The 23,735-nt window shown below is 35.8% G+C and overlaps 1 protein-coding gene across 10 annotated transcripts in view; it reads left to right on the top strand.

Moving 5' to 3' along the window:
* The window catches only part of RFX3 (regulatory factor X3), a 322,424-nt gene that overhangs the window by 196,165 nt on the left and 102,524 nt on the right, over window positions 1-23,735 (top strand). For all 10 annotated transcript variants that reach the window (XM_033237213.1, XM_033237214.1, XM_033237219.1 and 7 more), the window contains one exon: window positions 11,899-12,157. In XM_033237213.1, coding sequence (XP_033093104.1) covers window positions 11,899-12,157 — 259 coding nt within the window. The remainder of the gene's footprint in view (window positions 1-11,898; window positions 12,158-23,735) is intronic.

The raw sequence follows: 23,735 nt of genomic DNA, 5'->3' as shown, positions 1-23,735 counted from the left end.
ATGTTCTCCCATTCTGTAGGTTGCCTGTTCACTCTGATGGTAGTTTCTTTTGCTGTGCAGAAGCTCTTTAGTTTAATGAGATCCCATTTGTCAATTTTGGCTTTTGCTGCCGTTGCTTTTGGCATTTTAGACATGAAGTCCTTGCCCATGCCTATGTCCTGAATGGTACTACCTAGGTTTTCTTCTAGGGTTTTTATGGTGTTAGGTCTAACATTTAAGTCTCTAATCCATCTTGAATTAATTTTCGTATAAGGAGTAAGGAAAGGATCCAGTTTCAGCTTTCTACTTATGGCTAGCCAATTTTCCCAGCACCATTTATTAAATAGGGAATCTGTCCCCATTTCTTGTTTCTCTCAGGTTTGTCAAAGATCAGATGGCTGTAGATGTGTGGTATTATTTCTGAGGACTCTGTTCTGTTCCATTGGTCTATATCTCTGTTTTGGTACCAGTACCATGCTGTTTTGGTTACTGTGGCCTTGTAGTATAGTTTGAAGTCAGGTAGCGTGATGCCTCCAACTTTGTTCTTTTGACTTAGGATTGTCTTGGCAATGCGGGCTCTTTTTTGGTTCCATATGAACTTTAAAGCCGTTTTTTCCAATTCTGTGAAGAAACTCATTGGTAGCTTGATGGGGATGGCATTGAATCTATAAATAACCTTGGGCAGTATGGCCATTTTCACGATATTGATTCTTCCTATCCATGAGCATGGTATGTTCTTCCATTTGTTTGTGTCCTCTTTTATGTCACTGAGCAGTGGTTTGTAGTTCTCCTTGAAGAGGTCCCTTACATCCCTTGTAAGTTGGATTCCTAGGCATTTTATTCTCTTTGAAGTAATTGTGAATGGAAGTTCATTCCTGATTTGGCTCTCTGTTTGTCTGTTACTGGTGTATAAGAATGCTTGTGATTTTTGCACATTAATTTTGTATTCTGAGACTTGTGAAAAACCTTTGAGACTTACATACATGTGTGTGGTTACTCAGTTTTTCTTGTTTATAAATTTTTATCAGTGACTTCAAATCAAATCTTTTATAATGGCATTTCTGCTAAAACTGATTTAAGTCCATATTTATTTCCCTGACCTCTCTTGTCAGGGCAAGTGACTCATATATGTACTGACTATGTATATCTTTTTGGTATGCCTCAAAAACCATTATAGCACTGGAAATTTTGGTAATGTTATCATGAGCAACTGCCACAGAATATAAAATTCCTTTTTATAACAGTAGACTTTGGGGTTTTTTTTTAAACTCAAGTAGGCTAAAAGAATTAATTTATTTTATTTTATTTTTGAGATGGAGTCTCACTGTGTCACCCAGGCTGGAGTGCAGTGGTGCCATCTCAGCTCAGTGCAACCTCCGTCTCCCGGGTTCAAGCGATTCTCCTGCCTCAGCCTCCTGAGTAGCTGGGACTACAGGCGCACGCTACCACAGCTGGCTAATTTTTGTATTTTTTAGTAGAAACAGGGTTTCTCCATATTGGCCAAGGTGGTCTCGAACTCCTGACCTCGTGATCTGCCTGCCTTGGCCTCCCAAAGTGCTGGGATTACAGGCGTGAGCCACTGCACCTGGCCTAGAATAAATTTTAAAACACCTTTTCCCTTTCATTCCTGTGAAAATCAGGTTTCATAATTGTAGTATCAACTAGTACAATGGTTCTCAAAGTCTATTCTCCAGACCAGTAGCATTCACATCAACTGAGAACTTGTTAGAAATGCCCGCTTTTGGTGCCCACCCCAGTTCTACAGAATTAGGAACTTTGGGGGTGGGACCTAGCTCTCTGTGTTGCAACAGGCACTCCAGGTGATTCTGATGCATATTAAAAGCGTGAGAACCACTGTTCTGCCCTACAGAAATAAAGAATTTAAATGCTAAGTAAAGATGTGCAGTTCCTTACAAAATAATCATAGGATGGTAAAAGTTATGATTCCAATACTCTATATTATCAGCATATATAGTAATGAAAATATGACACATGAAGGAGAAAACTCAGTAAATTATTACAAGAAGTATTACTGACTTTTAACATTTATTCTTGCATTTCCTCCCCAGTAGGTATAGCAGTGGCTGAATAAATGCTTTTTCTTTTTTTACTTTTTGTTATGGCAGTTGAAGTTAGAAGAAATAGGTATGTCTTTTGAATATAAGTGAAAGCAGATGTTTTGTTAGTGATATTCAGTAGTATTTATCACTTTATATTTAACCTATTGTTTTTTATTCTTATGTAATAAGGTGAGGTTTAATATCAGGTCACTTGAATTCCTTTCTGAAGTACTGTTTTCCTTTTGGTGTCTTCCACAAAATAGACATGTCATCTTTCTGGTGTATCCTCTGCCTTCAGTCTGATGTGGAGCACTTGAGAATATCTGTTTTGAAACTTAAATAAGTCAATAAGTAGTGCATGTGGGCCAGGCAGAGATTTTACATATATACATATATGTGTGTGTGTGTGTGTGTGTGTGTGTATATATATATATATGCAATTTGTTGAAGATTCCAAATAATGTAGCTACTTCTTTTCAGGGCTTTGGTGGTCCATGTAAAAACTCCATAATTTAAAGCTGTTTAAGGCAGAGGTTCTTGGTTTCAAGCAACAGAAACCAACTCTGGCCTATTTAAGACAAAGAATTTATTGAAAGATATTTGTGACTCACAGAATTTCCAGGAAGTCTGGAGAATCATGCTGGGAAAAGGTAGGCACAAGTGATGTCAGGCAGCAGGCAGACCTTGCACAAAACCATAACACAGAGATAGTGCAGTACAGACACCACACCACTGCAGCCATCCCGAACGCTGTCTGCCATTGCTACCCCTGCATACTGATCTTGGATCCTGTCCCTACTGCCACTGTAAACTTGACATGTCTCTCACAGTGTGTCACCATTTCCATTGCTTTGTGCCCCTAGCTGCTTATTTAGAGCAAGTTCACCTGGTTATTTGAGTCCTAAGTTGATTTCCTTTAGCTTGTTTATAAGGGAGGTTGGAAAAGCCAGTACCTGGCTTTCTGAGCTATTATATTTGGAAGTGGGATTAGTCTCCCACCAACATTCACAAGTTAAGAAACTGTACAAACATAGAGAGTTCAGACGCTGTATAACAAACAAAAATTCCGGTAAGTATCTCTACTTCAGTGAATCTTCAACATGATAAAAATGGACTAGATTCCTAGGCAGGGATATAGGCTATAGGTCTTTCTGGCCATAAATCACAGTGCTTAAAATTGTGGAATAAGTATTTAGGATATTAGTAGTTCCTTTGAATTAAAGAATTTTAAATCCTTTGTGGGTAGTGACTTTGCTATGCTTTTTTTTTTTTTTTTTTGAGACGGAGTCTTGCTCTGCCACCCAGGCTGGAGTGCAGTGGCCGGATCTCAGCTCACTGCAAGCTCCGCCTCCCAGGTTTACGCCATTCTCCTGCCTCAGCCTCCCGAGTAGCTGTTTTATCTGTTACAAAATATGGTTCTTGAGACATACTCAATAATTATCTGTTGATCAACTGACAGAATCACTTAATTAATTATTGGTTGTCTGTGTTCCCTGGAATCAATGAGTTAATCACTGGTGGTCTGTGTTCTGTGGAGCCCTGGAGTTCTGCGGTGGAGGAGAGGTGCAGAGGTGGCTGTACTGGGAAGGAAAGAGAGAAACAGACTCTGCTCCATCATCTGTGTCTCCTTCAACTGGAGCATGTTCTACTTTTATCCATTTGACACTTTGAAGTTAATATATAAATTTAATTGGAAAAGAGTCTACACACCACTGGGCTTGAAAGTAATTTAAAAAGTAATTAAATAATGAGAAGAAAAGAGCGTCCTACCTTGTTTTTACTGTTTGTTTTTTATATTGACTGAAATGGTTTTCCTGGTCAATTATTTTTGGTAAGGAGTGTGTGGATTCATGGGACATTTTCTGAAAAAAACAAGAAAATTCTACAGCAAGAAATAAAATATTTACTAGATTTCTCCAAAAACCAAATATTACTTTCTTCTCCAAGTCCTTAGAAATAAAAACAAAACAAAAAAGTGTAGGGCCAGTTTTTATCCTGCTCCAAAACATATGCCTAATTTCCTCAATCATATAGCAAGTTTTCTAAGAACATTTTAATTTGCCATTCCTCTTTAAATCCAGTTTATTTGGCAGTGTGTACACATTTCAGACAGAGGTAGCATAACAGAAAGAGCACTGGATTGGGAGATAGCCAGACCAGAGTTCCAGTCTTCCTTCATCTTTTCACTCTCTGTGTAATCCTCAGAGCAAGTGTTCTTACCTCCTCACATCTTACTTTCCCCATCTATAGAAGTGGGGTAACAAGTTCTAACCTGTATGATTAACTTCATGTAGATTTAAAGAAGATAATATATCCCCCTGTGTCTTAAAATCATTTGTCCCTGGTTCCCAAATGCACCTCTTGTGCTCTCAAACTTTTCTAAGATATTAAAAAGTGGCTCATTCTGGCTGCCTTTAGTTATTAACTCAGTCTAGTTCAATCAGACATATAATGCCCTCACTTCACTGATCCAGCTTCCAATAAGATCACCTCCTATTGTTGTATCTAATTCACAGGTTCCAGAATCATCTTACATGAACCATCACAGTCATGGTCCCTGATTGCAACTCCATTTTCTCATGGTGTATTTTTACCTGTCTGGCCTCAGGACTTTGTAGGTTGTCTCTCTGGCTAGAACATTGCCCTACCTCCTCCTACCCATAAGGTCTTTACCACTATCCCAGCCCAAATCAGAATCCAAACTTCTTACAATAGTCTGTAACAGTGACTTTTAAGCTTTTAAAACTATCACCCACTGTGAGAAAGTTAGGCATACATTTCATACTCTGGTAAGTACATACATACATACCCGGGCATTCACACACATATCATTTATGTGTATATTCTGTATATGATAGAAACAAAATTTCTAAAAATGATTCTTATTCTCATTAAGTGTAATAAGCACTGATGTTTTCTTTTTTTTTTTTTTTTTTTTTGAGAGGGAGTCTTGCTCTGTCGCCCGGGCTGGAGTACAGTGGCCGGATCTCAGCTCACTGCAAGCTCCGCCTCCCGGGTTTACGCCATTCTCCTGCCTCAGCCTCCCGAGTAGCTGGGACTACAGACGCCCGCCACCTCGCCCGGCTAATTTTTTGTATTTTTCAGTAGAGACGGGGTTTCACTGTGTTAGCCAGGATGGTCTCGATCTCCTGACCTCGTGATCCGCCCGTCTCGGCCTCCCAAAGTGCTGGGATTACAGGCTTGAGCCACCGCGCCCAGCCAGCACTGATGTTTTCTAGTCTAGTCTAATCTCTTTTTTAAATGCTGTTGTGACCTATTAAAATTCATTTTATGACTCACTACCGGATCATGGCCTGCAGTTAAGAAAATTGTTTACACTGCATGCATGTTTAGTTTTTACCTACTTTAGCCTCATTTCTTTCTAACAGCTTTCTCATTTGTTATATCTAAAATACTTCAGACTTCTAATTTTTTTCTAAATATCAGTATCTTTCCCGTGTTGTGTGCTATGTTGTGAGTTTTTGTATTCTCTTCCTAAAATATTATTCTTCCTGTTTTCCGTGGGGCTGACTCCTTTTCATCTTTTAGTTTCAGTCTAAAAAAAAAATCTGGCTTTCAGGGATAACTTTCCTTAACTAGCCTATCTAGTATGCTCTCTCTTATTTATTCTACTTTTTCTTTTTCTTTTTTTTTTTTGAGACGGAGTCTTGCACTGTCACCTAGGCTGAAGTACAGTGGCTCGATCTCGGCTCCCTGCAAGCTCCGCCTCCTGGGTTCACGCCATTCTCCTGGCTCAGCCTCCCCAGTAGCTGGGACCACAGGCAACCGCCACCACGCGCAGCTAATTTTTTGTATTTTTAGTAGAGACAGGGTCTCACCATGTTAGCCAGGATGGTCTCAATCTCCTGACCTTGTGATCCGCCTGCCTCAGCCTCCCAAAGTGCTGGGATTACAGGCGTGAGACACCAAGCCTCTGGCCTATTCTACTTTTATATTGTATTTTTTTGCTTTCATAGGAATGAGGAAAACTTCTAATTATCTTATTTTCTTTCTTATTTTTGCCCACTTTCTCCTTGTGTTATGTAGCCCTAATAACAGTAGAGGTCATGTCTGTGTTGTTCCTTTTATTCTAGGTGCCAGAATAGATGCTTATTAAATATTTGTTAAAAGAATGTATGCAGAGTAGCCTAAAAGCAATAAAATGTTGTACCCGTGTAAGATAATGGTCACCATGTCTATATTCCATCTTTATAATACAATTTATGGTATGAGATTTACAAGCTACTTTATTTCCTTAATTTATCACTTTCATGCCATTGCTTGATTTTATAGTGACAAGCTTATTGGTTGGAGGATATTCAAAATCTTAGTAAAATACAAAATACAGAATTGAGAGATACTGAGTATCTGGAATTGTGGATAAGACACCTGAAGATAAAGAAAACAGAAAAAATTGGTTATGGCTAAGATAAATTGCCATAATCATTCTAGTGAATAAGTAAGTAGGGAATGTTCAGGGTCATCCTTAGCCAAGGTATGTGCTAAGGATGCCTTAGCACGATGGGAAACAAACGGCACAAAATTACTGAATTCAATGAATCAGAGTCCTGACATTTACATAGAACCTTATAATAGAGTCAGCTATGAAGAAGCTTCTGTCAGCAAGTATACACATATCGATGTGTTCACATTCATTACTGGATACATATGCAGAACAATGGAAAGATTTCTCTGCTGCTATAGAAATAATATAACATTATTTTCATGATTTAGTTTATGGTAATCAATACACAACAAACAAAATGAACATAGCAGTATCTTTTAAATGTGCACAGAATTGCTTGGGGATTTATCTATTTCAGGAATGTACAGTCCAGAAATAGTTAGCTGCTTTCAATCTGATATGCCAAAAATTGAGTCGTTTTCTTGAACATATGTTTAGGAAATTTCTGGAGAAAATAGTGTGCAAGCAGTAACTCTTATGAAGAATATATTCAGTATACAATATAAAAGATGAGCTGATCTGAGATATCAGAATTAGAGAGTCTATTTCTGGTACCTTAAAAAGAACTGTTTATTTTTGCTGTTGGTGCTTCCTTTTTAAAATTAATTCTTAAGTATTTATTCAGGAGCTTAAAGTATTTAGACATGGAAAAAACCTTTAGGAGTTACCTGTTACTTGTGCATGTTTCTGGCTCTGGCTCTGGCTCCAGGGACTCCAACAAGTGGGTTCATGCTTATCTTCTTACCTTTAAGGGACAGTGGCTAAGGATATTATTATTATTATTAATTTGGAGATGGAGTCTCGCTCTGTTGCCCAGGCTGGAGTGCAGTAGTGTGACCTCGGCTCACTGCAACCTCCATCTCCCAGGTTCAAGCGATTCTTCTGCCTCAGTTTCCCAAGTAGCTGGGATTACAGGTGTGTGCCACCATGCCTGTCTGATTTTTTGTATTTTTTTAGTAAAGATGGGGTTTCACCATGTTGGCCAGGCTGGTGTCAAACTCCTGACCTCAGGTGATCCACCCACCTCAGCCTCTCAACATGCTGGGATTATGGGCATGAGCCACTGTGCCTGGCCCAGCTAAGGATATTATAATCTGCCTGTATTACTCAACCCAGTGTTTGAAAGTCTCCCCCATTTCCAATTGCAAGTGTATTTTTGTCAAAGCCAAACTCAGACAGTTTATCACACTTCATTCCTTAATATAATTGTGTGCTTTTTCTCCCTAAAAATTGCTACTCTTTACCCCGGTGTGTGTTTATAGAGTAGCCAAGGCTTGTCCACAGTCGCACGATGTAGTAATGGGGATAGTTTATGGATTAGGCATACTCTTTAGTGACTTTATCCCTTCTCCTCTTCTTTGGTCATTTTTTAGCTTATGAACTGACTTTGAGGGCTATATAGAGATTTTATATATCTGTGATGCATTTATTTGCATTACTGTCCTTTACTGAGTATAATGATACAAAGAGGACAGGCCCAAAAGCTACAGTGATCCTTTGGGATGTTTTTCTTATGGTGGGGTAGCAACTTCCATGATCACAGAACATCTAAAATTCCAATCTGAAGTGGTAAGTATCTTCTGAAATGGCCCTGCCTTTTCCATGGCTTCTTCTTTACAATTGCAAGTACATCGTCTATAGGCCTCATTCTGGGTAATAATGGAGAATATTGTAGTGCTAGAAAACAGTAAAGTAAGCTGTAAGGAAATCTCAAATAGCAACAGGAAGTTCATATGGTCCTTATTCCATTTGTTAAGCTGTTCCTTAGTAGTTGTTGACATGTATCATTGACAGATGTAAAAAGTTATGTTCCTTTTTTTGACATAATGGTTGAGAATATAGATTGTTTAGATTCCAGATCCATGATTCATCAGCTCTGTGCTGTAGACTAAGTTATTTAACCAATCCAAACTTCAGTTATTCACCTTGTATGTGAAACAGGAATTATTAATATAACAACACCTACCTCATGGAGTTATTATGAAAATTTAATGAGCTAATACCTGAAAAGCACATAGAATAGTGCCTGTTGCATAGTAAATGGTCAGTAAATATTAGCTATATTTAGCTATTATTATGTTTTATTTGAGAAATCTGCTTACTAGTAGGGGGCATCCTGAATCATCCTGCTTAGATGATAAAAAGGAAAGGGGGCACCATGTCCCACATCTGTCAAAGTATTTATTGTCCTATATCTGTTTGTACAGCTTATTTGACTATACTTAAATATCAACATCAGATTGTGCTGTTTTAAGCATAGTTAAGTGGGGCCACTGTCATATTTGGTAGACAAAAATTAAAATGACCTCATTTCTCATTTTATCTAAATTTGAAACCAACATGGCTGTTTTATTTTATTAAATAAGCATGTAAATAAAGAAACAAATGAGATTTCCAGTTGGGAAATATAGCAGTGATGAGAAGAATGGTACGTGTATTTTAAGTGACATTTTTCTATGTCACTTAAGAAAAAAACGTTTTCTATGAATTTGTTTCTATCATCACCCCAGACTAAACTTTTTACCTGGATTTGCTGTGGCTCTTTCTGGAAAGGGCACTTTACCTAGTGTGGAATATTTTCAGAACACTCTTATTATTTTACTGAAGTATATATTGTAAATTACAAGTATAATTTATAATGGGTTAAAAGTACTTGTTTTAAATTACTCAAAAATCTTGGAGTAGTTTAGCATAATTTCTCATGTTTTAACAAAATAAAAGATTTGTGATACAGAAATTTATGAAACTGGCTATTATGTCTACTGTACTTTTAAATATTTTTATTTGTTGACTACTTAGTGTGCCAGCTGTGTACCAGCAACTGTGTTAAGTGTTGAGAGTACTGATGGGAGTAGGAAGACTTGAGGAAATTAACACATTGAGAGCTATGTTTCAGGAATTCAAAGCTTGTTGGGAAAGTACAGAACATAAAACATAACAGCCCTGTGAGGAGTGGCCATAGAGGGCAAAGGATGCAGAAAATAATTTTGAGATAAGGAGCTTCTGTTGGGAGTTTAAGGATGATTAGGACAAAGGAAGGGAGGTGGAAAAAAATGAAAAGGCCTTTCAGGCAGAGGAATCCTTATGTAGTGAAGTAGAAAGGCAAGAGAAAATGGCACTTTTTAGCAGGACCAGAAAAATGGTCAATATGATGCGAGTGAAGAGAGCATTTGATAACATGGCTAATACCAAGTCTCGAGATTATGTAGTCACGACCCCCTGATGATTTTTGTAGGATGGACAAGAGTTTTGAGCTTTTTTCTGAAGGCAAGAGAGAATCATAGGAAGGTTTTTAAGCAGTTTTATTTTTATATTTGCATTATAGAAAATTCTCCTGGCAGCAAAGTTGGAGATAGATTGCAAGAGCAACTGATTAGAGAAGGGAAAATCAATTAGAAGGCAATTGCAGGTTGATCATCCCTAATGCAAAATCCAAAATCTGAAATGCTCCAAAATTTGAAAGTTTTTGACCACCAACATAAGAGTGACATCTTTCGTTTCTGATGGTTCAATATATACAAACTTTGTGTCATGCACAAAATTATTTAGAATATTTTATAAAATTACCTTCAGGCTATGTGTATAAGATGTATATGAAACATAAGTGACTTTCATATTTAGATATGGGTCCTATCCCCAGGATCTCTCATTTTATATATGAAAATATTCCAAAATCTGAAAAAAATCCAAAATCCAAAACACTTGTGGTCTCAAGCATTGTTGATAAGGTATGCTCAGCCTATATAATAGAGAACATTATGAATTAAAGTAGTATGTATGATAATGGAAAAAGAGAATTGGAAAATTATTTAGAAGATAAAATTGACAGGACTCAGCACTCATGTCAGTCAGAGGGAAGAGTAATCAATAATTTCCAACGCTGAGGATGGTGGTGCTGCCCTCTACTGAGAAGCGGAAGTGTGGAAGAAAGAACAAGAGAGGAAAGGAATCTCATCATATGTTATGTTTTACACAGCCTCCCATATTTCATAGGAGTTCTGAGTAGCGATGACCACTTGGCTGTTAGAAACCCAGATTTAATATTCTTAAAGTATAACTAGGAAGTAAAGAGAGCAGTGATACCAACTTACGTAAGATTGTTTACTAAGAGCGTGTAAATGATTATACAGTACTGTATGTAGTAAAGGTCTTTGATCTAAATAAAAATAAGAGCTCAAAATAGAAAACTCAGAAAAATATTAATATTTGATGATGTGGTAGAAAAATTGGAGATTCCAAAAGGCTCTTGAGAGGTTATGGTAAAAAGCAAAAAGTGGAAAAGAAGGGCTGTAGAAACTAAGGGACAAAAGAGGTTAAGATATCCAGACCTTAAGATAGGACATATCTGAAAACATACACACCAAACTCTCAGGAATGGCTAGCTTTAGGAGGTAGCACTGAAGATAATAGCAAAAGAACTGGGAGTTTCTATTTTGTATTTGAATGTTTAAAACATGTTCTACATATACTTTTATAACTTCTTGAGAACTTAGTATTTTAAAATAAAAAGTTAAAAAGATCCACTTAAAATTGAAGTTATAGTCAATTGAAAATAAAAATAGATGAATCAAATAAGCTTAATCAGAACAGAAAAGGGAGGGAAAGGGTAACATGGAGTGGCCAACAGTGTCTTACTATAGATAGGTCACAAGAGATAAGGACTGACAGGAGTCTTTTAGCTTGGTATTTAGCTGTGGGCACAAGTGACCTTATTAAAAGCAGTTTTAATGAAAGGCTAAGGGCAGAAGCTTGACTGTAATTGTTGGAAAGTGGAAAGTGAGGACATGAAGAGTTGGAATAGTCATCTTATAAAGGAGGAGCTTAAGTGTGAAGGGATAGAGAGAGATGAGGGAGGGACTTAGGGTCCAAGGTGAGTAAACTATTTGCTTAAGATCTTTGTGGAGGTAAGAAAGAGATCCATGCTAGCTCCTTTAGTCATGGAGGTTTATTGGGACTCACCCAGGAGTGTTAAGTAGTCTGAATATTAGCAAAGTAGGAGCTAAGTCAACTACTCACACTACTCCTACTTATTCCAGGTTCCAGCTTTTCTAAAACTGGGATTTGTAGTACGTTTTATAAGCAATTGAAGTTGTTCAGCAAGATTTCTTGGAGGGAAGAGACCTGAGCTTATTTATATGCTGGAGGTAGGCACCAGGAGAGGGCAAAATCTCTGTAGTACAGAACTAGTTGAGGTACTTATTTAAATGGGTGAACCCTTAATTTGAAAAGTAAATCGAACTGTTTCTGGGAATGAAGTTTTGTACAAAATGTAAAACTTGCCATGTTCCAAGGGCTAAGCCAACCAATATGTTTCAATTACATTCATATTAGGAAAAAAATTAAGATAACATAAATAAGCTAGTAAATTTCTTTTTTCTCCTTCTTCTTCTAAAGCCGAACAACAACGTATCCTTACACAGAGACGCAGATGTACAGTCAAAACACTGGAGGGAATTACTTTGATACTCAAGGGAGTTCCGCCCAGGTGACTACCGTGGTCTCATCCCACAGTATGGTGGGCACTGGTGGGATTCAGATGGGCGTCACAGGAGGACAACTCATCAGCAGCTCTGGAGGAACCTATCTGATCGGCAACTCAATGGAGAATTCTGGTCACTCAGTGACACACACAACTCGGGCCTCCCCAGCGACAGTAAGTATTTGAGTTTTTGGTAGTTTAATTTAGCTTTTAATAGCCTCTAATGAACATTTCCTTTTATAGAGGGAAAAGAACAACACAGATGGGACTGGGGCACGAATGTGTTAGATAGTTTTAATATTGTAGTTTGCAGAATATAGTATGTGTAGTATTATGCAGAATGTTACTGATACGTATGCCCTCTAATCAGGTGAATTAGAGTTTTTAATTTTACTGGCAAATTAGAAAGGTGAGTTTTGCTCATTGAACTGCTGGTTTTAATAAGCTGTCTTCCATCAGTAAAATATCTTAAATTTATATAGAAAGAACTCACTTTCGTATTATGCGTACTTTATGAGATAAAAGCCAGGCAGTAATACAGAGAATAAAATATAATTTAGCTTGGAATTTTCACATATTTCAACAATAATATTTATGCTAGCTCATCCCCAGAGAAGTTACATTATGTAAGCCAGCATTTCCCAAACCTTAAATATGTAAATTTTGCCATATTCTCATGCCAACTGTATTATTACTAACTTAATATGTTTTCTAAGTTGACTCACCTTTAAAATAGAAAATCGTGTGTAATTTTTTCCTAATACATATTGAAATCAGTGTTTAAATAGTAAAATTAAAAATATTTACCCACGTGTCATGTGTAAATTCGTGTTGCATTCCACCAGAGAGGTACTTTAGGAAGCATTAGTATAGGTGATTCAGATGAAAAATATTTGTGTTGGCTAGATATGAGCGAATAGTATCTTAGTCTTAGGAACATACATATTTAAGTTAAATTTAATAGATATATTTATTTTAACACATTGGGTTATTCTTTGTTTGTGGGGTTTTTTCTGTTTTTTTTTTTTTTTTTTTTTTTTTTTTTTTCAGATGAAGTTTCACTCTGTGGCCCAGGCTGGAGTGGCAGTAGTGCAATCTCAGCTCACTGCAACCCCTTCCTTCTGGGTTCAAGTGATTCTCCTGCCTCAGCCTCCCAAGTAGCTGGAACTACAGGCATGTGCCACCATGCCCAGCTAATTTTTGTATTTTTTTTAGTAGAGATGGAATTTCACCATGTTGGCCGGGCTGGTCTCGAACTCCTGACCTTAGGTGACCCACCCTCTTCAGCCTCCCAAAGTGCTGGGATTACAAGCATGTGAGCCACTGAGCCCGGCCAACACAATGTATTTTAATGTACTGAAATGATGTAATAGAAATAAATAGTCATAGAAAGTTTTGCAGAATTTGATATCATCAAACTCTAGCCTGAACTTCTGTTTTTCACCTCAACTAAGCATATGAGAATGGTCATTTAGAACCACATAGCTAAAGCAGCAATGGAATAGATTTTCTAGGTGTTACATATAAAAGGGTGCTGGGGATTTGAATTAAGGAGATGTATCCCATTTTATCATCTCATCATATAGTTTGTTCTTGCAATGAAATAGAGATAGAAATAAATTGGGGAGAAAATAGTAATATGAGAAACTTTATATTTCTCATTTTATGGATTTTCTCCAGGATATTATATGTGCTTGGTAAGTACTTTGTATATCCTTTGTGTATTTGTAGTAATTTCTTGTGTTCCTACTTTCATCATTCAGTGCCTTTTCCTAATTCATTTTTTAAAAACTCTTGATTTTAATTCACTATTTGTTACTAACATCAGAACAGATGACTAGCTCTTCTGAGCGGAGAGTTCCTTTTTGTAATTTTTTTCTTTGTAATTTTGAAGCATTTCTTATGTGTATTTATTGTCTCTTGCTTTTAATAATATTAAATACAGTATTTTAAACCTTTTAGTCACACCAGTATATATATGTAGATTAGAAGAAAGGGAATTGCTACTAATAAACCATAGCTTTTCTGGATCTCAGTTCCCCTATCAATAAAATAAGGCGTTGGTTAGACTAAATGATTTCATAATTTCCTCCTACTTTAGAACCATTAGATTTACAAAGGAATTATAAAATATTCTAGATGTAAAAATAACTATATCTTCAACATAAAAAGAAAAGAGATAGAAAAAGGTGGCAGTAGTATATAGCACTCCTCCTATAGGCCACCTAGAAAAATTATTTTCAGTGAAAGGAAAATACCACTTATCAAGGCCTTAGGAAAACTGAAAAACGGGACAAAATTTGCCTTTCCCACTTTCATTTCATCCACCCTCTCTTATTCTAACATATCATCCTTTGAAACCCCATTCCTTTCCTACCTTACCTCCTCTAGGTGTTCCTACTTGCCTTCATGCTGATTCTGATACCTGTTTAACATCTGCATCAACTGGATGTGGGTTTACTAAATTTACTTGCTCTCTCACTAAATTAACCAAATTGTTTAATCCAGCTCATGTAAATACAGTTGCATTGCTAACCTTTATAGTTTGATTCTTCTTCTTCTATTTTTTTTTTTTTATTAGGGATACACTTTCCATGTAGGTATGTAGGTATGAAAGGTGGCGTTATTCCTTAAGTTATCCATTATACAAATTTGATGTGTGATTTTTATTATACTAACTGGTAAATTAAACAGATAAAGTAACTGAATTATAAAAACTGGGAATAGTTGAAAATTTTACAAAACACCAATTTATATCAATTGTATATATTAATTTTATACTAAAAATATTCATATTTGAGGTTGTTAAGGATAAAACTTCTGAGGTGATTTTTTTCTTTTTTTTGGTTTTGCTTTCTTTTTTATAAGAAAATTTTCCTTTTTAACAAAAGGAATACAAAAGTTAAAAAAAAAAAAAGATAACTTTTGCATGGAAAAATCACAGTGATCTCACCAAAGCCCATATTGATTGATAGTGCAGTACTTGTCTAAATATACTTCTGCTAGTGTTTTTGTATTACCTTGAATTGATTATTGAAAAGTATATTTGATTTAAATCTCCTTCTCAATTGTACTGAAGATCTGCTTGACTCACAGTGAGGTTGTGATTCTCAGTTTACAGTTGCACATCTGTTACTGTAGTAAAATTAACAAAGTTGAAGTCCCGTGAAACCTATTTAAGATTTCGTATCATCCGCCTCTTGCCAAATGTTAGAAATACTAACCATAGATTTTTGGTTGTTTTCACTCCTAAAAATCAAGTTTGTTTTTTTGTTTGTTTTTTGTTTTAGGAGATGCCATGTCATTAAATGGGATTTAATTGAGTTTATGTATATTTTTCATTTACTGTAGAATCATACAAAAGATTGTATGTGAACACAGTCTTTAAAGATTTGTTGGTCAAGACTCAAGCCATTTCTTTCCAAACGTTGAGCCCATCTGTACCATATAAGTTCAGTTTTCCTTACTGTTCTTTAGTGTTCAATATATAACCTGTAGAATGACTGATGCAACTTACTGTGCAATAGTAGCCTATACTGTGGCCGAAATTCTTGACTGAGAAATAGTCCTTTTGGTCACTCCTTAGGGGACTATCAGTAAGTGTAATACATAGTCAGTTAATTCAGTTGATGTAAAACTAGCTGTGTTTGGGTACTTGGGAATAGCACAAACCAAACAGTTGGCCCAGTTCCTGTGGCAAAGTTTTCTGCTCCAGTTCTTAGAATAACTGCCTTGACACCCTCTCTTACATTTACCTGTACCTATACAAAAACACTTTTATTTAAAATGTTAAGGAATAATTTCTTACCACAACGAAAAGTTTATCCTAATGTGCAGATCAATTTCTTGAGATATATTAATGAAAAAAAGTGAATTGATTTGATATTGAAGCCACTACTAAGAAAAATGATTAACACTTTTCTTACTTAGTCTAATATTCAACATAAAACCTAACACCATCTTTCTCATACTGGAAGAATCTCTGAGTCATTAACAGAAAAATTTTATTTGAGCATATGATTTATTCTTATAACTTTAAATGAAAAAAATTGCATAAAGATGTCTTAATATTTGGCTTATGCATTGTACAGTTTTTCAGTTTTCAAGGTACTTAGAAATCTCAGCATTTTTCTGGTGAGGTCGTGGAGAAAACGAAACGCTTATACACTTCTGGTTGCAATATAAATTACTTCAAACATTGTGGAAGACAGTGTCGCGATTCTTCAAAGGCCTAAAGTCAGAACTCCCATTTGACCCATCAATCCCATTACTGGGTATACACCCAAAGTAATAGAAATTATTCTGTTATAAAGACACATGCATGCATATGTTTATTGCATCACTATTCACAATAGCAAAGACATAGAATCAACCCAAATGCCCATCAGTGATAGACTGGATAAAGAAAATATGGTACATATACACCATGGAATACTAAGCAGCCGTAACAAAGAATGAGATCATGTCCTTTACAGGGACATGGTTGGAGCTGGAGGCCATTATCCTTAGCAAACTAATGCAGGAACAGAAAACCAAATATTGCATGTTCTCACAAGTGGAAGCTAAATGATGAGAATACATGGACACATAGAGGGGAACAACACACACTGGTCCTTAGAGGAGGGTAGAGGGTGGGAGGAGGGAGAGGATCAGGAAAAATAACTAATGGATAATAGGCTTCACACCTAGGTGATGAAATAATTGTTACAATAAATCCCCATGACACACATTTATTTGTATAACAAACCTGCCCATCCTGGACAAGTACCCCTGAACTTAAAATAAAAGTTTAAAAAGTCAGCATTTGTTAATTTGGTAACAAATTTTATATGATGAATATATTATGTCAACTACTAATATTCAAATTTAGTCAAAATACTACTTATCCTTTGATTTACTGTTTCCTTTTATATGGTCCATGTGTGTATAATTATGTATATAGATATATACATCCATGCTTTTACTTATGTAAATACATACACATACATTTAAAAGGCATTTCCTGTGGATAATATTAAATAGCATTTTTCAGAAAGATTTTGTAACATTTTTATTGAATTATCACTGGATATGGGTTCAGCTAAGTTGTGACCTGAATATGTTAGGGATCTGTTTATTGCTACTATTTGAGTAACACATGGACGTTAAGGTAGAAGAATTGGCTACAGTCATAAATCTGAACTCATTATACATCTGTCTTCTAACTATATCAGCATAATATTTCCCTCTGTTTTCATTCATTTGATGTTCTAATGTATTTTTCATGATTATTTTTCTATATAATCACATCATTTATAGAATTTTATAGTTTTGGAACTGAATATACTTTTCACTCGAAGATTAAAAGTTTGTGAATGTAGTTAGTGATTTTTTTGGTGCTCATCACAGCATAATTTATCTTATACCAGAGTATGCAGTAATTACCAACTTGCTTTAAAAAGCCTTATTTACTCACTCTTACATAAAATAATATTTTTATTCTTATAATTAGATGGTTATGTATGGGGTTTTTTAAATTCTTCTTAATACTTAAGTAAGATTACATTAATCATTTTTGAGACTGTGATATGAAAGTTAATTTTTACACCTTTATGTATATACATTTAGTATTTATATATGTTAATGGGATGTTGCTAAAATTAGATCCCACCAAGAGGCACAAGAAAAATACGTTGAAATTAATATTGTTCATGTTTCCACCTCTTTTGATTAATGTAAAATATTATAATTTATTTAATTATTTGGAGGATAATTTGAAAGTCCATCTGCTGCTATATAAGTAAAAGTTTGGCCTAGTTTATATAATTAATAGAAAGTTAATTCATTTAAGAATTGTGAGTGCTTTTATTTATTTATTCTTGGCTTGGCATGTTTATGAATTTGGTGTAAGGGAATGCTTTTTCTAAGAGGATAAATATGTTTAGCTCTCCAAAATAATTTTACCTTCTTATTCTTTTGCTTCTGTGTTACCAATGGCCATGTGTTTGATTTTAAAATTTTAATTTATTTATATGAATTAGTTATACATTCTTAAGTTGCACATTCAAAAGATATAAGAAAGTGCATGAGTCTCCCTCACCTGTTTCCCAGTTCTCATCCTTAGAGGCAACCAGTATTACCAAGTTCTCTCTTATCTTTTTTTAAAATTATTATTATCATTGTTATTATTATTATTATTATTATTTTGAGACAGAGTCTCGCTCTGTCACCCAGGCTGGAGTTGAGTAGCGTGATCTCTGCTCACTGCAACCTCCGCCTCCCGTGTTCAAGAGATTCTCCCGCCTCAGCCTCCCTTGTAGCTGGGATTACAGGTGTTCACCACCATGCTTGGCTAATTTTTTGTATTTTTAATAGAGACAGTGTTTCACCATGTTGGCCAGGCTGGTCTCAAACTCCTGACCTCAGGTGATCTGCCCACCCCAGCCTCCCAAAATGCTGGGATTACAGGCATGAGCCACCATGCCCTGCCACCAAGTTTTTAAAGTATTATTCTAGCAATATTCTAGCAGGATATACAAGCAGAATATATATTTTTTCACTCCCTCTCTTTTTCTTTTTTTTTTTACACAAGTGGTAAGAAAAATGCCACATCTTATGTCTTGGAGACTTCTTGTTTCTTGTTAGTATATGAAGGACTTCCTTATATTTAAGGGAAATGATTATATTGGAAGGAGCTGAATTGCCCATCTATCTTACCAGAGGAAAAAATGTTGAAATAATATTAGATGATTGGTTATGACTACATTGAGACAGAAAAGCAATATAGTCACATGAGATGAACACTTCTGTTTAATTATCATATATGAAGATACACTTAGAAGAAATTTTAAGTTAGAAGTATGCATAAATTATGCATAAATCACAGTTATTATTTTATGTGAAAAACAGTAATTTCTATTTAAAATAATTTACTAAGTTTTACAGTTAGCCTCATATTTTTTTTAAAAACTCTGTCCACTTATTTTGGCAGAAACATGTATCACCATTATGATCTTAGCTTTTTCTGTTTTCCTGTGTCCCTTTTTCCCTAGGCCAACTCAGTCCCTCAAATGAAACTCCTCAGACAGAGTACCATGAACCGTCTGCTTCCTACACTAAACCATAAATTGACTGAAGGATCTGGGCCTCATTTTCAAAGCATTTAATAAAATGGGGCTTTGAATGACTTGTAGTCTCCATCACTTCATCTGTATTCCATTCAGCTGTCAGTCAGTTCCACACTGCTCCAGCCTCAAAGCTGATAAGATCTAGAAGCAGTAATTTTACCATTAGAGCTGTAAGACATTCCACTCCTAGAAATCTTGATAAACTAGCAGGTTAAGACAAAGAGAATGACAGGGTCCTTCATTCTTTCCTGAGCATAGCCAGTGAATTCCTCTGAACTTTAAAGCCAAATATAATGAATTATTTTATTTTTTAGCTACTTCATATTTGAAACAGCATTTCAGAACACAGGTGTATGGGTAACATGCCAGAAAAAGCTAGGTTCTTTGTCATACAAGATCTAGATAAGCAAAGTTTAATGATGCTCAAAAATTGTACTTATAAATATTAAAGTAACCTATATCTCAGGCAACCTCTTCTATATCTTTTGCTTGATCCTTCCTTAGGGTCTACAAGTCAAGTTTTATGTTGTTACTAGTTTGAAACTAACATAATTTTTAAAGAAAAAAGCTCCACCAACTTAATGCTTCACTTATAAAGATTAGATAATCCAGATAAAATATGAAATGCATTGGTGCAGATTAAAATATTAATACATCATAGTCTATGAGTGACATATAAGTCAATATTAGACTAAAAAAGTTTCAATACTGCCTCTTCCACAGGTCCATGTGTTTAATTTAAAGGGGAAAATACGACACAGTGCCTATGACCAATTGTCAGTTCTCTGAGAGAGAATTTCTCCATGTTCCTGTGCATATTAGTTCATCCCCCAAAGTGTGTGATTTGATTACCACTTTCTCAGTACACATAACTCCAGTTGTTGTGTTTATTGGCCACAGAATTATCTGGTTTCCTTTAAACTCTAGTTACGGCATTTGATTGTAACTATTGGTGTTAGTAAATTCCATGACATAGGAGTTTTGTAATCTAACTACAGACTTAGAAATAATTTTACAAATACACTTCAAATTTACTAAGTGTAAGTTTGAGTGACTTTTTCATCTGTCTCATAAGAAAGGAAGATGTGGTGTTTAATTGTGCTTTTAAAATTACAGGAAAGATGCAGTTAGGCAAAAGAAAGGAAATGTAAAAATCAAAGGGAGGTAAAGAGGTCAGAACTTGCAGATGATATGATTGTGTACTTGATAAAAATCATAGAGAACGAAATTAAAAACTATAACAACTAATAAGACATTTTAGTAAGGTGGCAGTACAATTTTTTTTTCTTTCGAGAGAGAGTGTCACTCTGTCACCCAGGCTGGAGTGCAGTGGCACAATCTCAGCTCACTGCAACCTCCACCTCCTGGGTTCAAGTGATTCTCCTGCCTCAGCCTCCCTAGTAACTGGAATTACAGGCACCCGCCACCAAAACCAGCTAATCTTTTGTATTTTTAGTGGAGACAGGGTTTCATCATGTTGGCTGGGTTGGTCTTAAACTCCTGACCTCAAGTGATCCGCCTGCCTCGGCCTCCCAAAGTGCTGGAATTACAGCCCTGAACCACCGCGCCCGGCCACAAAATTAATACACAAAGAAATCAATAGCTTTTCTAGATAGTTAGAAAATATAATAGAAACAAAGATCTCATAATAAAAACAAAAAATACCTGGCAACAAACTAATAATAAGTGTGCAAGATCCAGTTCCTGAATAAGAAATACCTAAAGTTCCCCAGGGACACAAAGGGAAACTTGAATAACTGGAAAGGCATGCCATATTCTTGGATAAGAAATTTCAGTATTAAACATTTATTCTCCCTAAGTTAACATAAAATGTTTCAACATAATCTCAGTCATAATGCCAATAGATTTTTTGACAAGAAAGGCTGTTCATGTAAATAAACTTGCAAGAATTGTATAGAAAATTTTGTAAAAATAAAAGTAATGAGGGATGGGGTAGAGGGAAACAACCTATCAGATATTACAATGTATATAAAATTATAATAATTAAAACAATTGTCTAGGCACATGAATAGACTGGTAAATGAAAGACTAGAGACCAAGTAGGCCAAATGCGTGCAGGAATATTGTGTATAATAAAGGAGGCATTGCCTGTGAGTTGAGAAGTCATGGATTATAAGTAAATGATATTTGAAACAACTGAGTATTTTATAAAAGAAAATTAGATTGGTTCATATATTAGTCTTTATATCGAAATTAATTTCACTTGGATAGAAAAATGTGTTTTATTATTAGAGTGGGAAGCATAATATAAAATCCAGAAGCTATAAGGAAAATATTGATAAACTCAGTTATATAATGGTGAAAACATTCTGCTGAGAAGACCACAGTAAACAAAGGAAATGGTCAAACAACAAACTGGCATAAAGTTTTGAGGTATTATACTCAAAGGACTAATTTTTTACATATATAGACCACTCTTACAAATCCATCAGAAAAAAATAACGAAAACGGAGCAAATACAAGAACAGGCAGTCCAATGAAAAGGAAGTGAAAAATAAACTACAAAGAACTACCACCTTTCATCCCATACAAGCAATGCGGAAGAGGTTGGTAAGCCTTGCTAAGTGTGTAAGGAAACAGGTACTCTCAGTCATGATTGATGGGAATCTAAATTGGCACAAAATTGGAGAGCAATGTGGAAGTTTTTTGTCAAAATTAAAAATTAAAAAAACACATATCCTTTGACTCAGTGAGTGTGCTTCCAGGAATTTATCATACTGATAATACTCTTATGTATATGAAATGCTACATAAAAGCTATATTTGTGGTAGACTTATTTGCAATAGAAGAAGATTGGGGTTGGGCACGGTGTTTCACGTGTGCAGTCCCAGCACTTTGGGAGCCTGAGGTGGGTGGATCACCTGAGGTCAGGAGTTCGAGACCAGCCTGACCAACATGGTGAAACCCATCTCTACTAAAAATGCAAAAATTACCTGGGTTTGGTGGCAGGCACTTGTAATCCCAGCTACTTGGGAGGCTGAGGCAGGAGAATCACTTGAACCCAGGAGGCGGAGGTTGCAGTGGGCCAAGATCGTGCCATTGCACTCCAGCCTGGGCGACAGAGACTCTGTCTCAAAAAAGAAAAAGATTGGAAACCGCCTCATCCATTAGCAGGGAAATATGTAAATAAATGTTAGTACTTTTACCTCAAGTGGAATTACATATAGCCCCTAGATAATGAGGCAGTATATATGTGTGTGTGTATGTGTATATATATATGCTATGTAGCATGCTTATATATGTGTGTATAGGCAGTATATGTGTGCGTGTGTATATATATATGCACACACACACGTATATACACATTTATATGAAAAAAATCTCCAAATCATATTGTTGAGTGACAAAGCAAAGAGTAGTGTGTGTGTGTAAATAGAAACACATATTGCTATGTGCTTATATAAGATATCCTAATTTTTTTTTTTTGTGGAGGGGTGGTGGGACAAGGTCTTGCTGTGTCACCTAGGCTGGAGCGCAGTGGTTTGATCTCGGCTCACTGCAACCTCTGACTCCCAGGTTCAAGTGATTCTCCTGCCTCATCCTCCCAAGTAGTTGGGATTACAGGCACGCACCACCACACCTGGATAATTTTTGTATTTTTTGGTAGAGACGGGGTTTCCCTGTTTTGGCCAGGCTGGTCTCAAATTCCTGGCCTCAAGTGATCCGCCTGCCTCGCCTTCCCAAAGTGCTGGGATTACAGGCATGAGCCACCACGCCCAGCCAATCCTAAAGATACCTTTAGGAAGGATACATGAAGAATAAAAGGTGGGAGGCATGTGAATATATTATCTATTAAAAAAAAGTCATTTGTTATTTTTTAAAATTTTGGACAAGCTCTTAATGATTATACATTATATCTATTTGGTCATATTCCCCAAATGCATGTAGATAAAGCAAATCCTTTATGTGCCCAGTATTAATATTGTCTGTGAGGTGTCACAGTTCACATTAAACCCTGATCCTAGGTTTCAGATAAAGTCCTCATTTATTAGACTGTTGAAAGTTTAAACAGTGAAAGTTGGGATTAAATTTAGTAGAAATTTTTAGAGCCATTCTTATTGTTCAGTATTTTGGAATGGAAGTTGATGTTTGTATTTGTATTTATGTATTGAGAATCTGGGTTTTTCTTTTTAGTCACTGACTTTCTCAAACATTTATTGAGGTATTACTGTTGACCAGGCACTGTGCTTCTATGAATGTGAAGACTTACAGTATGGGCTAATGGAGCTAGTTCCTGCACTGAAAGGTACCTAATCCTGCAAGGCAAAAATAGAAATTCACAGATAGCCTCCAGACTTCTTTTTAGGGTTAGTTTCAACTACTTTCTTGCCACATTATTTTTTAAATCACAAATGTTAATACGTTATCAATTGATTAATTTTAGATTTATCAAAATTGTGCTTACCTTCTGATAATATTGCTTATATAAGTTCAAAATTGCCTAAAGATTGGGTAGGATTGGATAGCAAGAGAGTGAAAGAGGCATGAATGCAAATAATACTTAAGATTGCAGAATCACCCTTTAACTAGAGTTAACTGGCACCATTATGGGAATGCCTATTACCAACCTACTTATATTCCCTTAAGTAGTCATTGCTGTCTGACTCTGGCAATGAAAAAAAAAA

The sequence above is a fragment of the Trachypithecus francoisi genome, unplaced genomic scaffold (assembly GCF_009764315.1).
Source record: "Trachypithecus francoisi isolate TF-2019V2 unplaced genomic scaffold, Tfra_2.0 Lachesis_group16, whole genome shotgun sequence".
Classification (NCBI taxonomy): Eukaryota; Metazoa; Chordata; class Mammalia; order Primates; family Cercopithecidae; genus Trachypithecus; species Trachypithecus francoisi.
This window is presented reverse-complemented; position numbering and strand designations above follow the sequence as displayed.